Raw genomic sequence first — 9934 nt, 5'->3', positions numbered from 1 at the left:
ATTAGTTATTTATATTAAATGCTTCTCGAAGGTAGTCTCAAGTTATTTTGTCTAAATTTTCGAGATAATTGAGTTTTGTATAAATTGTTTTGCTTGTAGTAACTTATATTCTGACTTTGTATATTTTTGACTAAACAATTAGCTTATTGACTGGAAATTTCTTAGTGTCGATGATTGTCATAGTATGATTCATATTACTCTCTCTAAAAAAATATATATAAACCACGTATTAATCAAAATTAAAGATTATAGAAAATTCTGCTTTTTGCATCTAGGCACTTTATATCTGCTTTCACATATAGAAGAATTATTTAATTTTTTTTTTGTATGATTGTGTATATTATAATTATATAAGATATCTTGTAAAATTTTATAAAAATTCGAAAAAAAATTAACACGCCTAAAATAAGATTCAAATAGTCTGTTGCAAGTGTTACTCTTTTATTTTATATGCGTGTGAAATAGATTATGTAGATATTGCTTTCTATATAGTATATTATTGTAAATAATTTTGTACCTAATTTTAAATATTTTTAATAATTTTGCTATTTTAAAATTTTAAATTTAAATATATGTTTTTTTATTTTAATTTTTAAAATATTTTATTCATTAATATTAACTCAATAAATATTAATAAATTTAATAAATATATATATTTTAAATAATATAATTAATATTTAAAACTGTCGTACAAAGAGCGAGTATATTATTTGGTTATAAATTAACACATTTATATTTATATGATAAATAATTTTAGCAAATCATCTTTATCTCATATTCTTTATCTAAGATGAGTTTTGAGTTTTGCATATGTGGGTATCTAGTTTGTAAATCTTGATTAAATATGGAAGTTTTATTTACACCTCATAAATTTATAAATACGCATTATTATAAAAAAAATGTAAATTTAAATAATTTTTAAAAATTATTCTTAATATTTTTTTTAATTTTTTTATATATTTTTTATATTAATTTTAATATTTATTTTAATTTTATTTTAATAATTTTTTTTAATTCATGTATATATATTTTTTTTAAAAAAATTTCATATAAATTTTTATTTTAAATTTTTTAATAATATTTAAAATATAATTTATTTTTATTTGATAGATTTTTTTATTAATAATATAAATTAAAAGAAAAAAGTTAAGAAAATTTAGTATAATTAAAAACATAAATTCTATATAAAATAAAAATTATTACCAAAATACCCTTAACGCTCTACAAAAACTGTGATAAAAGGAAAGGAGAATTTCGTCCAAAATTCAAAATGATTATATTGGGATTCGGATATCCCACCCCACGTGTTTAAGCTCGTTGGTTGGGTGGGTGAACCCTTACGCAGAAGAGTAGAACCTAACCCACTCAATTTCAGAGGCTCACAAATTTTCTTATAGCGCCTCATATTTCGGAGCTTCTTAATCTCCTTCCTCCATTTCCTTTTTGAACAGGTTTGTCTTTTTCGTTTCAGGGTCTCCAAATGTTAATGGGAAGGTTGTTTCTGGATATATATAAGAAATAGGATTGAAAGTTAGCATTTTGATTTCAAAAATTAATGTTTATTGTTAATCCCGAAATGGGATTTTTGTTTTTCTAAGTTTATTTTCTTACTTAATATAGCTCTACTCGTTTTCTTACATGTATATATATGTATATAAATATCTGATATTTGTTTTGCTTGCAGGTTTGAGGGTTGGTGAAGAAGATTAAAAGGGTTTTCTTTTCTGGGTATATAGATGTGTTGAGAGTAATGAACTTTTATATACTTTTCAATATAAAAGGTTCTTTGTTCCTATTTGAATCCAGAGTCGTTTGCTTAAGAGGCTAAAATGCCATCTAGCTTTCTCTCAAAGCTGAATCTTTCTGTGTTTTCTGGTTTTGAGAAGGCAGTATCTGGGAAACGAAATTCTATAAATTCTATTCTTGGAAGAGGGAAATTGTTTTCTAGAAATTTAGTAAATCACCCGGGTGAGGCTCCTAAAACTATGGCTGCTTCTAATTCCAAATCTCTATTTGGTGATGTTTATGTTGATGATGTTATCTCAAGTTGTGGGAATGGATTAGAGTTATCAAAACCTACCGGAGTGTTTTTCAATGATAAAACTCGTAGTAGTTGCCAGAGAGCTAGCCTGAGCTTCAGAAGAATGGAATTGTCCAATAGCCAACAACTAACTTGTAGCCACTTTCTTGCTGATGTAACTAGGAAGAATTGCAACACCAATGTTGTTGTTGGGCCTCAGTTGAGGAATATCCATACCTCTTCCTTAGCATGCTACGCAGCTGGTGCCGCTCATGATGTGTCGTTTGATGGAGGCTCTCGGGATGAACAGCTTTCTAATACTACCATTTCACCTGAACAGTATGTCCTCTTACTTTATGTTTACTTTGACAGTGTTTTCATTTATGACCATTGCCATTTTCTTTGTGAGAAGGTTAGGAGTGAATTGAAACAAGAATTAGTTCTGAAAACATATCAATAAGTTATAAGTGGGAGTTTAGCAATCTAGATGAATTACTGAATTTTCATGTATTAGATATGTCTATATAGGAAAGAACTATTCATTATTGTGGGTTTGATTTCAGAACTCTTGTTGGAGACAGAAGTTTGAAGCTTCTTTCTGGATCATGTTACCTGCCTCATCCGGATAAGGAAGACACGGGTGGGGAAGATGCTCACTTTATTTGTGTAGATGAACAAGCTATTGGGGTAGCAGATGGTGTTGGTGGTTGGGCAGATGTTGGCGTGAATGCTGGATTGTTCGCTCGTGAACTTATGTCTAACTCTGTTTCAGCCATTCATGAGGAGCCTAAGGGTTCTATTGACCCAGCCAGAGTGTTGGAAAAGGCTCACTCAGGTACAAAAGCAAGGGGTTCTTCAACAGCTTGCATCATTACACTCACAGACAAGGTTTGTTACAGATATTTCATTTCACTAGTAGTGATTGTGCCTCTTGTCTCTTGTCCTGAGAATCTCTTAGGTTAGAAAAACTTCTAATACTTACCACACTACAAAGTGCAAATGAAAAAGAAAAAAAGAATGTTCTTTGCCAATCTCTGCATGCATTGAATAATCATTTATTGACCAATCTTATAAATGAATTGCTAGAGAGTCATCATAGCGTTTCTCTGTTTGGTCTCTCATCCCAACTCCCAAGCCTATGCAATACTTCGAAATGGTTCCTTGTTAGGTGGCTAAATCTTGGGCAGGGTGTATGAAGATTTTCAGTTTTTGAAATAAGACAACCTTTTTCCTGCTATGAAAACTACATGAATTTATTTTGTTCTGTGCATTTTTAATGGTTTGCCTTATGTTTGAAAAATCAGGGAACGTGTACTATAAGTAATATGTTGTTCTTTTGTCTAATTGTTCACCAGGAACTCCATGCAATTAACCTGGGAGATAGTGGTTTCATAGTAGTTAGAGATGGATGCACTATTTTTCGATCTCCAGTACAACAACACGGTTTCAACTTTACATATCAGTTAGAGAGTGGCACAGATGGTGACCTACCGAGCTCTGGTCAGGTCAGTTGTTAGGCTATTGTAATTCCCTAAAGTACTGCTACCAAAGAAGGAGTGCACAAACGTTTAAACAGCTCAAGTACTTTGAACATAATTATGTTATGTTCTCTCAAGAACTTGTGCACAAAGAAAAGTTTTGAACTTTGATTCATTATGAAGCTAAGAATTCCCAATTTTTGCACCTGGAGGCTATATCTAGAAAAAATTGCGAATTAAGTGATTGCGCTACTCATGTTCTATGCATTTAATGGTAATTGGGAAAATTGGATTTTCACGCACTAAGTATATTTTCTCGTTTGTTTTGTTGAATACTCAGGTTTTCAGAATTCCTGTTTCTTCGGGGGACGTTATTATTGCCGGAACTGATGGGTTATTTGACAACTTGTATAATAATGAAGTTACTGCTGTTGTTGTGCACGCTGTAAGAGCTGGCCTAGAACCTCAGGTGACCGCTCAGAAGATAGCTGCTTTGGCCCGCCAGAGAGCACTAGACAAAACCCGGCAGACACCGTTCTCAACAGCTGCTCAAGAAGCTGGGTTTCGTTATTATGGTGGTAAGCTTGACGACATTACAGTTGTTGTGTCATATATTTCAAGTTCAATCAATGCTTGAGAGCAAACTTTTTGATAACAGTAGCAAATACCATATCACTTGTATATTTCGTTTCTGCTTTATGATGGCAAGTCAAGTGGGGGCATGAAAGCCCATTTTAACATTTCTTGCCTGAAACCAAGAGAAGGATTAGTAATGGCTTTTTCTAGTCTACAATTTTTGTTTAAATATTGTCTCGTGTGATGGAATTGATAGCTGTGTTTAGTTCTTTTTTGTTTTCATTTTGTGCCAACTCTTAGAATGTGATTTACTTGACTATGTCATGTAAAGGTAAGTTAAAAAGAATTTTGAACTGTCCAGAGCTCTCAGTTTTAATATAAGACAAAAACTTTAACTTTAAACTGTCATTTTTATGTGCCAAAGCTCAAGACAAGTCTCTTGTGAATGGAATTTGTAACATGCCCTTCGATTTATTTCTTAAGTTCAATTTGATTTGTCATTGGTTTTTGCAATTTTAGCTGTTTTTGATAAGATCTCTATAACTTCAGAGGAATTGCTTGGTTAAGTAGGCATAAGTTCAGTTACAAAGAAAACTTGAAAAATAATCACTTATTATTACAGTGATAAACATAAACATAAACTCATAAATAAGGGTTAAAACATAGTCATATAGCTTACTATCAACAATAAACTTAGGAAAAGTAGAGCTGTAGGGATGCAATTATTTATGTTGCACTGTTTAGTCTTGCAGAACAAACTAGTAAAAGCAGCTTCTGTCATATGGATCAGACGGCTCTCAATTTCGGATAAGATTTTCCATTTTCAACTCCGGCAGCACCTTGCTTCTCTTTCTTGTCCATTGTGGTTTTTGTATCATGATCCTCTGGTTCTCTGCCAGCTTCCTTTTCTGGCTGTTGTTTTTTTGTTTCTCTATCTGCTTGTCTCTCTTTTTCTCTATCTTCTTGTCGCCTTCTAGCTTCCTCTATTTGCCTTTCCCTCTCTTCTTCTTCTTCTTGTCTTTGTCTCTCTTCCTCTTGTCTCCTTTCTTCTTTCTCCTCATGTTTTCTGTGTCTCTCAGCCTCCTCCTGCTCCCTCTCCATCTCTTCTTCTTCTCTTTTTCTTGCTTCCTCTTCCTCTTGTTTCCTATGTCTTTCTTCTTCTTCTCTCCGAGCCGCCTCTTGCTCCCTTTCTATTTCTTCCTCTTCCTCTCTTTTCCTTTCATCTTCTTCTCTCTTTCTTTCCTTCTCTTCCTCCCTCTGTCTTGCCTCTTCTTCTTCTCTCTTTCTTTCCTCTTCTTCCTCCTTCTGTCTCGCCTCCTCTTCCTCTCTCTTTCGTGCCTCCTCTTCCTCTCTTTTCCTAGCTTCATCTTCCTCCCTTTGCTTTTCCTCCTCCTCTTCTCTCTTCCTTTCCTCTTCTTCCTCCCTCTTTCTTGCCTCCTCTTCCTCTCTCTTCCTTTCCTCCTCTTCTTCTTCTTCTCTCTTCCTTTCCTCTTCTTCCTCCCTCTTTCTTGCCTCCTCTTCCTCCCTCTTCCTTTCCTCCTCTTCTTCTTCTTCTCTCTTCCTTTGCTCTTCTTCCTCCCTCCTCTTTCTTGCCTCCTCTTCCTCCCTCTTCCTTTCCTCTTCTTCTTTTCTCTTCCTCTCCTCCTCTTCCTCCCTCTTCCTTGCCTCCTCTTCCTCTCTTTTCTTTCTCTCCTCTTCCTCCTCCCTTCTTTTTTCCTCTTCTTCCTCTCTCTTCTTAGCTTCCTCCTCCCTCTTCCTCCTTTCTTCTTCTTCTTTTTCTTTCTCAATTTCTTCCTTCATCATTCTTTCCTCTTCCTCAGCACAAGAAGTACAATCAAGTATGATGGAATCACCCTGTGGAGCCAAAAGTTGGTCAATGGTCGAATTCCCAACATTAAAGGACAATGCCAAAACATCTCTGTCAAGGGATTGTAGGACTGACTGCTTCCCTGCCAAAAACTGAGGATGATTGTTCTTTCTTGCTGTGCTAAACCCCATGAAAATAAATGAATCATTGTTGAATGACATCTGAGCCATGGGGTGGAACTTGGGCACAGCAAAAACATCACCTTCCTTGACCCTAAACCTCATGTTTTTGCACTCTGATTTCCCTATACTTTTCTTGCTTGAACAAACCACTCGAACCATTCCTTCTCCTTTCAACACCACTGCAATCTCAGTTGCTCTTGGATTCCAGTGAGGCCCCATCATTGAACCCTTTTTGTGTTTTTAATCACATCAAACAAAAAACTAATTCATTAGGCACAATTCAAAATCACAACATTCTGAACACCTAGCTTAGCTTATTAGCTAAGTTGAAAAAGAGATGGTTTTTGAACACTAACCTTGGTCAAATTTACCATAAAGAGGCCAATGTTGGTACCCTTTAAAAGATGACCAGCTTTTTTCCTTGTAACTGTAAGACTCCTACCGTTGCAGTTCTCAAAATCAGGTTTTGCTTCAAGGATATTAAAGGCTTTTGTTTCTTGTTGTTTCTTCTTCTTCTTGTTCATTGATATCATCATCGTCTCTTCTTTTCCTCCAATAAAGGCTTTTAGGAATCTAGCTTCAATTTCCCATAAGCCTTTTTTCTTTCTTTCTTTCTCTGTTGAGATGGCATGAACTATTGGTTGTATTTCAGTTGCACTTGTTATTGATTCTATTAATTCTTCAGAAGCCTATAAAGATAATGATTATACATATTACTTACTCTAAATAGCTTTGTAGAATCATATACAATACTTACTAAGTTAATTGAATGGGGTTGGTTGGTACCTGGAAAGCTTGCTGAAGTGTTATCTTGTCAAAGCCACTGACCAAGTTCCTAATGGTTGAATATGCCCCAATTGATGGCTCCTGTTTTTTAGTGTCTAGTTTTAGAAAAACCAAACCAGAGAGAGAGAGAGAGAGAGAGAGAGAGAGAGAGAGAGAGAGTTCATACAATTGAGTCCTCATCATCTGAATTGGGAAAGATGGCATAAATCCTTAGGCTTTCACGTTTAGTCTCTAAGTCACTTTGTACATAAAATACAGAACCAGGGTCAAGTCTGAATATGTCTCCTCTCTTCAAATTCACACTTCTGTTCTCTTCTTCATTAACCCAACTCAAACTTCCACTTCCTAAAAACAAAACCCACAATTTATTTACTCTTTTCTTTTCCATTTTCATACATATATTTACATAAATATATAAGAGAATAGTACGACAAAAGAAGAACCTGTGTGAACATAAAACACCATCTGAGCATGGAGAAGAGCTGGAAGAAGCAAGGAATTAGGCTCCAAAGTAAAGAAGTGGATATTGTAAGGTCCTTTAATCCCATCACAGATTTCAATGGCTGAGATTTGACCATATTCATTTTCAACTAATACCTTCCTATGCCCTTTCTTCACCAAAGGAGCAAAACCACCACCACTACAACCTGAGAAATCTTCATCTTCACAACCAAAATCTCTTCCCCTGGCTGAGCCTACATGCAAAGTCAGAAGAAAGAAGAAGATGATGAGTAAGGTCAATGAGAGGTGTTTAATCAAAGGTTTGATTGACATTTTTAGGAGTTGTTTTTGAACTTGTTCAAGTGATGTAATAATTACTGATATGGATATAGTATATAAGCTTTTGATTTTGGAAACAGAGGAAAAAATCAGAAGAAGTGAATACACGTGTTGGTTTAAGGTGACACGTGGCATGTTCATTGTAAGTCGTGGCAGTCCCTCTTGGCTCCTCATATTTCGAACTTGTATACATAGTAATAAAAGGCCAATTATTTTCAAACTTTGTGTTGTTGGTGATAATATATATCTTGAAATAATGTTATTTTTTGCAGTGCAATACATTGTTTTTAAGTTTTAGGGTAATAATAATGATTTTTTTCCAAATGATTAGGTAGAAATGTAAATTAGTTTTTGTGAGCTTTGATCTGAAATGTAAATTAGTTTTTGTGAGGTAGAAATGTAAATGATATTTTGAAACTTGAGCTGTCTATTTTGGATTGGCATTGAATGACTTAAGAATCTTTTATATATGGTGTTCATAAAATATTTAACATGATTAACTCTACAAGATCTAATTCAATTTGTAAAAATTTGTATTTGTTCGAAATGAGTTGAATTAAAAATTTATATTTGCAAGAATTAAATGTTGATAATCTAGCACTCATATATTGTATTGCTTAATTAAGCGAACTCGTGTCATAACTTGGCACCCATATATCGCATCGCTTAATTAGGCGAGCCCGTGCCATAACCTGACACCCATATATCGCATCGCCTAATTAGGCGAGTCCGTGCCATAACCTGACACCCATAAGTTCTGGAACATCTCCAAATCCTCTTTATTAATTGAGCAAGAACAAATATAATACAGTCAAGAACGATTCTTTGATGAGTTCTCTCAAAGTATTTCAACTCTCACACTTTTACCCAAGATTCTTCTTCATCTACAAAAAATTCTTCATACAAAATCCAACTCCAATATTCTCTCTCTTTTCTATGTACATTTCTCTCTCTAGCTCTCAGTCTTTTTTTTTACTCTCTCTCTCTCTCAACTCAATCTGATCGTTGTATGTGTAAATGATAGGTATTAGTGGTATTTATAGGCTTAGGATCAAGATCTAAAAGTTGGTAGTTGCAAGAAGTGAGGTAGTTTAGTTAGTTAGGCAATAACCAACTTAACTAACTTAACTAACTCTCCTTTGAGCGAGATCTCCATTTCATCATATATAAGTAAGAGTGCATTCAGGAGCGTATATGAGGGCTTTCGAAAACACGGACCAAAGCACTCACTGAAGGAGTTTCCCAGATAAGAAAGAACTAGTTGGAGTCAACTATCTGGGACTCCCTTTTAAGAGGAACAACTAGCCATCCGGGACTCCCTTCTAGAGGAGGATTAGCTATCCTGAAGTCTACACCCGGAGTGGACATGATAGTCATTTGGGAACTCTCTTCTAGATGTCAACTATCATTCCATGAGACTTCTTCCAAATGGACAGGTTAGTTGTTCGAGAACATACTTTTCGGGAGACAAATAAATTTTCAAGAATAATTTTGGAGATCTTTTTATTTGGAGGAACTATAATACAATATGTTCCTCTAACTTGCTAAACATACTTAGATTACTAAGATTAGGACTACTCAACAAGGCAAAGACTTGACATATGACCAAGGTAGATGATTTGGCCGCATGTCAAGACAACTAACTACCTAGATGAAACTAATTGTGAGTTATGATAGTTAGTACATGAGCTGAACCAAAGGCTATTTAAAGCCAAATCTTAAGAGTCATTTGTAACACAATCCTAGAATCTAGAGAGAGAAATAGAGAGAGTTCTTCAGAGAGAAAAGAAAAGAGAAGAAGAGGAATGTTAATGACATGATGTGTGTTGAATCACCATTGTCACAAGTACACGTCACCATTATTACAAGTGAGTTCATGTTGTAAAGAAGCTTTGCATGTCGAGTTTGTACAACAAGCTGTGTACAATGTTCTCTCCTATTCATCCAGCAGCCGAGGACTAGGCAAGAATGATTTATCATCACTCTTGTTCGAACCTCGTAATTGTTGTGTTTGTTCTTCCTTTATTTTCTGTTTTTGATTACTTATTTGTTCTTGTTTTGATTCCTTTATTGAGTTTTGTTCTTGAACAGTTGGGCCACTATAACCCAACTCTTGAAACTTGTTCCAAAAAGCCATATTTCGGGTCCTAAAAAATAATACACCAGCATTGGAACAACAATCACAAAAATATTCCTTCAAGCATTAGCTTCACGGGTTTTCCACCCCAACCAAGCTAAAGGTATATATATTGAAATATGTTTAGGAAAATTAAAAATGTAAAAGAAAATATAATATAATTATATT

General features: G+C 34.5%; 2 protein-coding genes across 3 annotated transcripts; one reads left to right on the top strand and one right to left on the bottom strand.

The window, feature by feature from the left end:
- Positions 1 to 1272: 1272 nt before the first annotated feature.
- On the top strand, positions 1273 to 4303 carry LOC115714422 (probable protein phosphatase 2C 80). Its single transcript, XM_030643124.2, has 5 exons — positions 1273 to 1451; positions 1685 to 2359; positions 2584 to 2908; positions 3376 to 3525; positions 3839 to 4303. The coding sequence occupies exons 2-5, from the start codon at positions 1830 to 1832 to the stop codon at positions 4133 to 4135; spliced, it is 1302 nt and encodes a 433-aa protein (XP_030498984.2). The 5' UTR covers positions 1273 to 1451; positions 1685 to 1829; the 3' UTR covers positions 4136 to 4303.
- Positions 4304 to 4669: 366 nt separating this feature from the next.
- On the bottom strand, positions 4670 to 7668 carry LOC115714396 (vicilin-like seed storage protein At2g18540). 2 transcript variants are annotated; one of them, XM_061114909.1, is made up of 6 exons: positions 7293 to 7668; positions 7016 to 7194; positions 6850 to 6930; positions 6420 to 6752; positions 5668 to 6291; positions 4670 to 5586 (listed from the first exon to the last, which is right to left on the bottom strand). In XM_061114909.1, the coding sequence occupies exons 1-6, from the start codon at positions 7621 to 7623 to the stop codon at positions 4861 to 4863; spliced, it is 2274 nt and encodes a 757-aa protein (XP_060970892.1). In that variant the 5' UTR covers positions 7624 to 7668; the 3' UTR covers positions 4670 to 4860. The 2 variants fall into 2 exon arrangements, with proteins under 2 accessions (XP_060970892.1, XP_030498944.2); XM_030643084.2 differs by having other exon boundaries at positions 4670 to 6291.
- Positions 7669 to 9934: the final 2266 nt, after the last annotated feature.

The sequence above is a fragment of the Cannabis sativa genome, chromosome 4, assembly GCF_029168945.1.
Source record: "Cannabis sativa cultivar Pink pepper isolate KNU-18-1 chromosome 4, ASM2916894v1, whole genome shotgun sequence".
In the NCBI taxonomy this organism is placed as follows: Eukaryota; Viridiplantae; Streptophyta; class Magnoliopsida; order Rosales; family Cannabaceae; genus Cannabis; species Cannabis sativa.
Note: the sequence above shows the minus strand (reverse complement) of the source record. Positions and strands in the feature narration are given on the sequence as shown.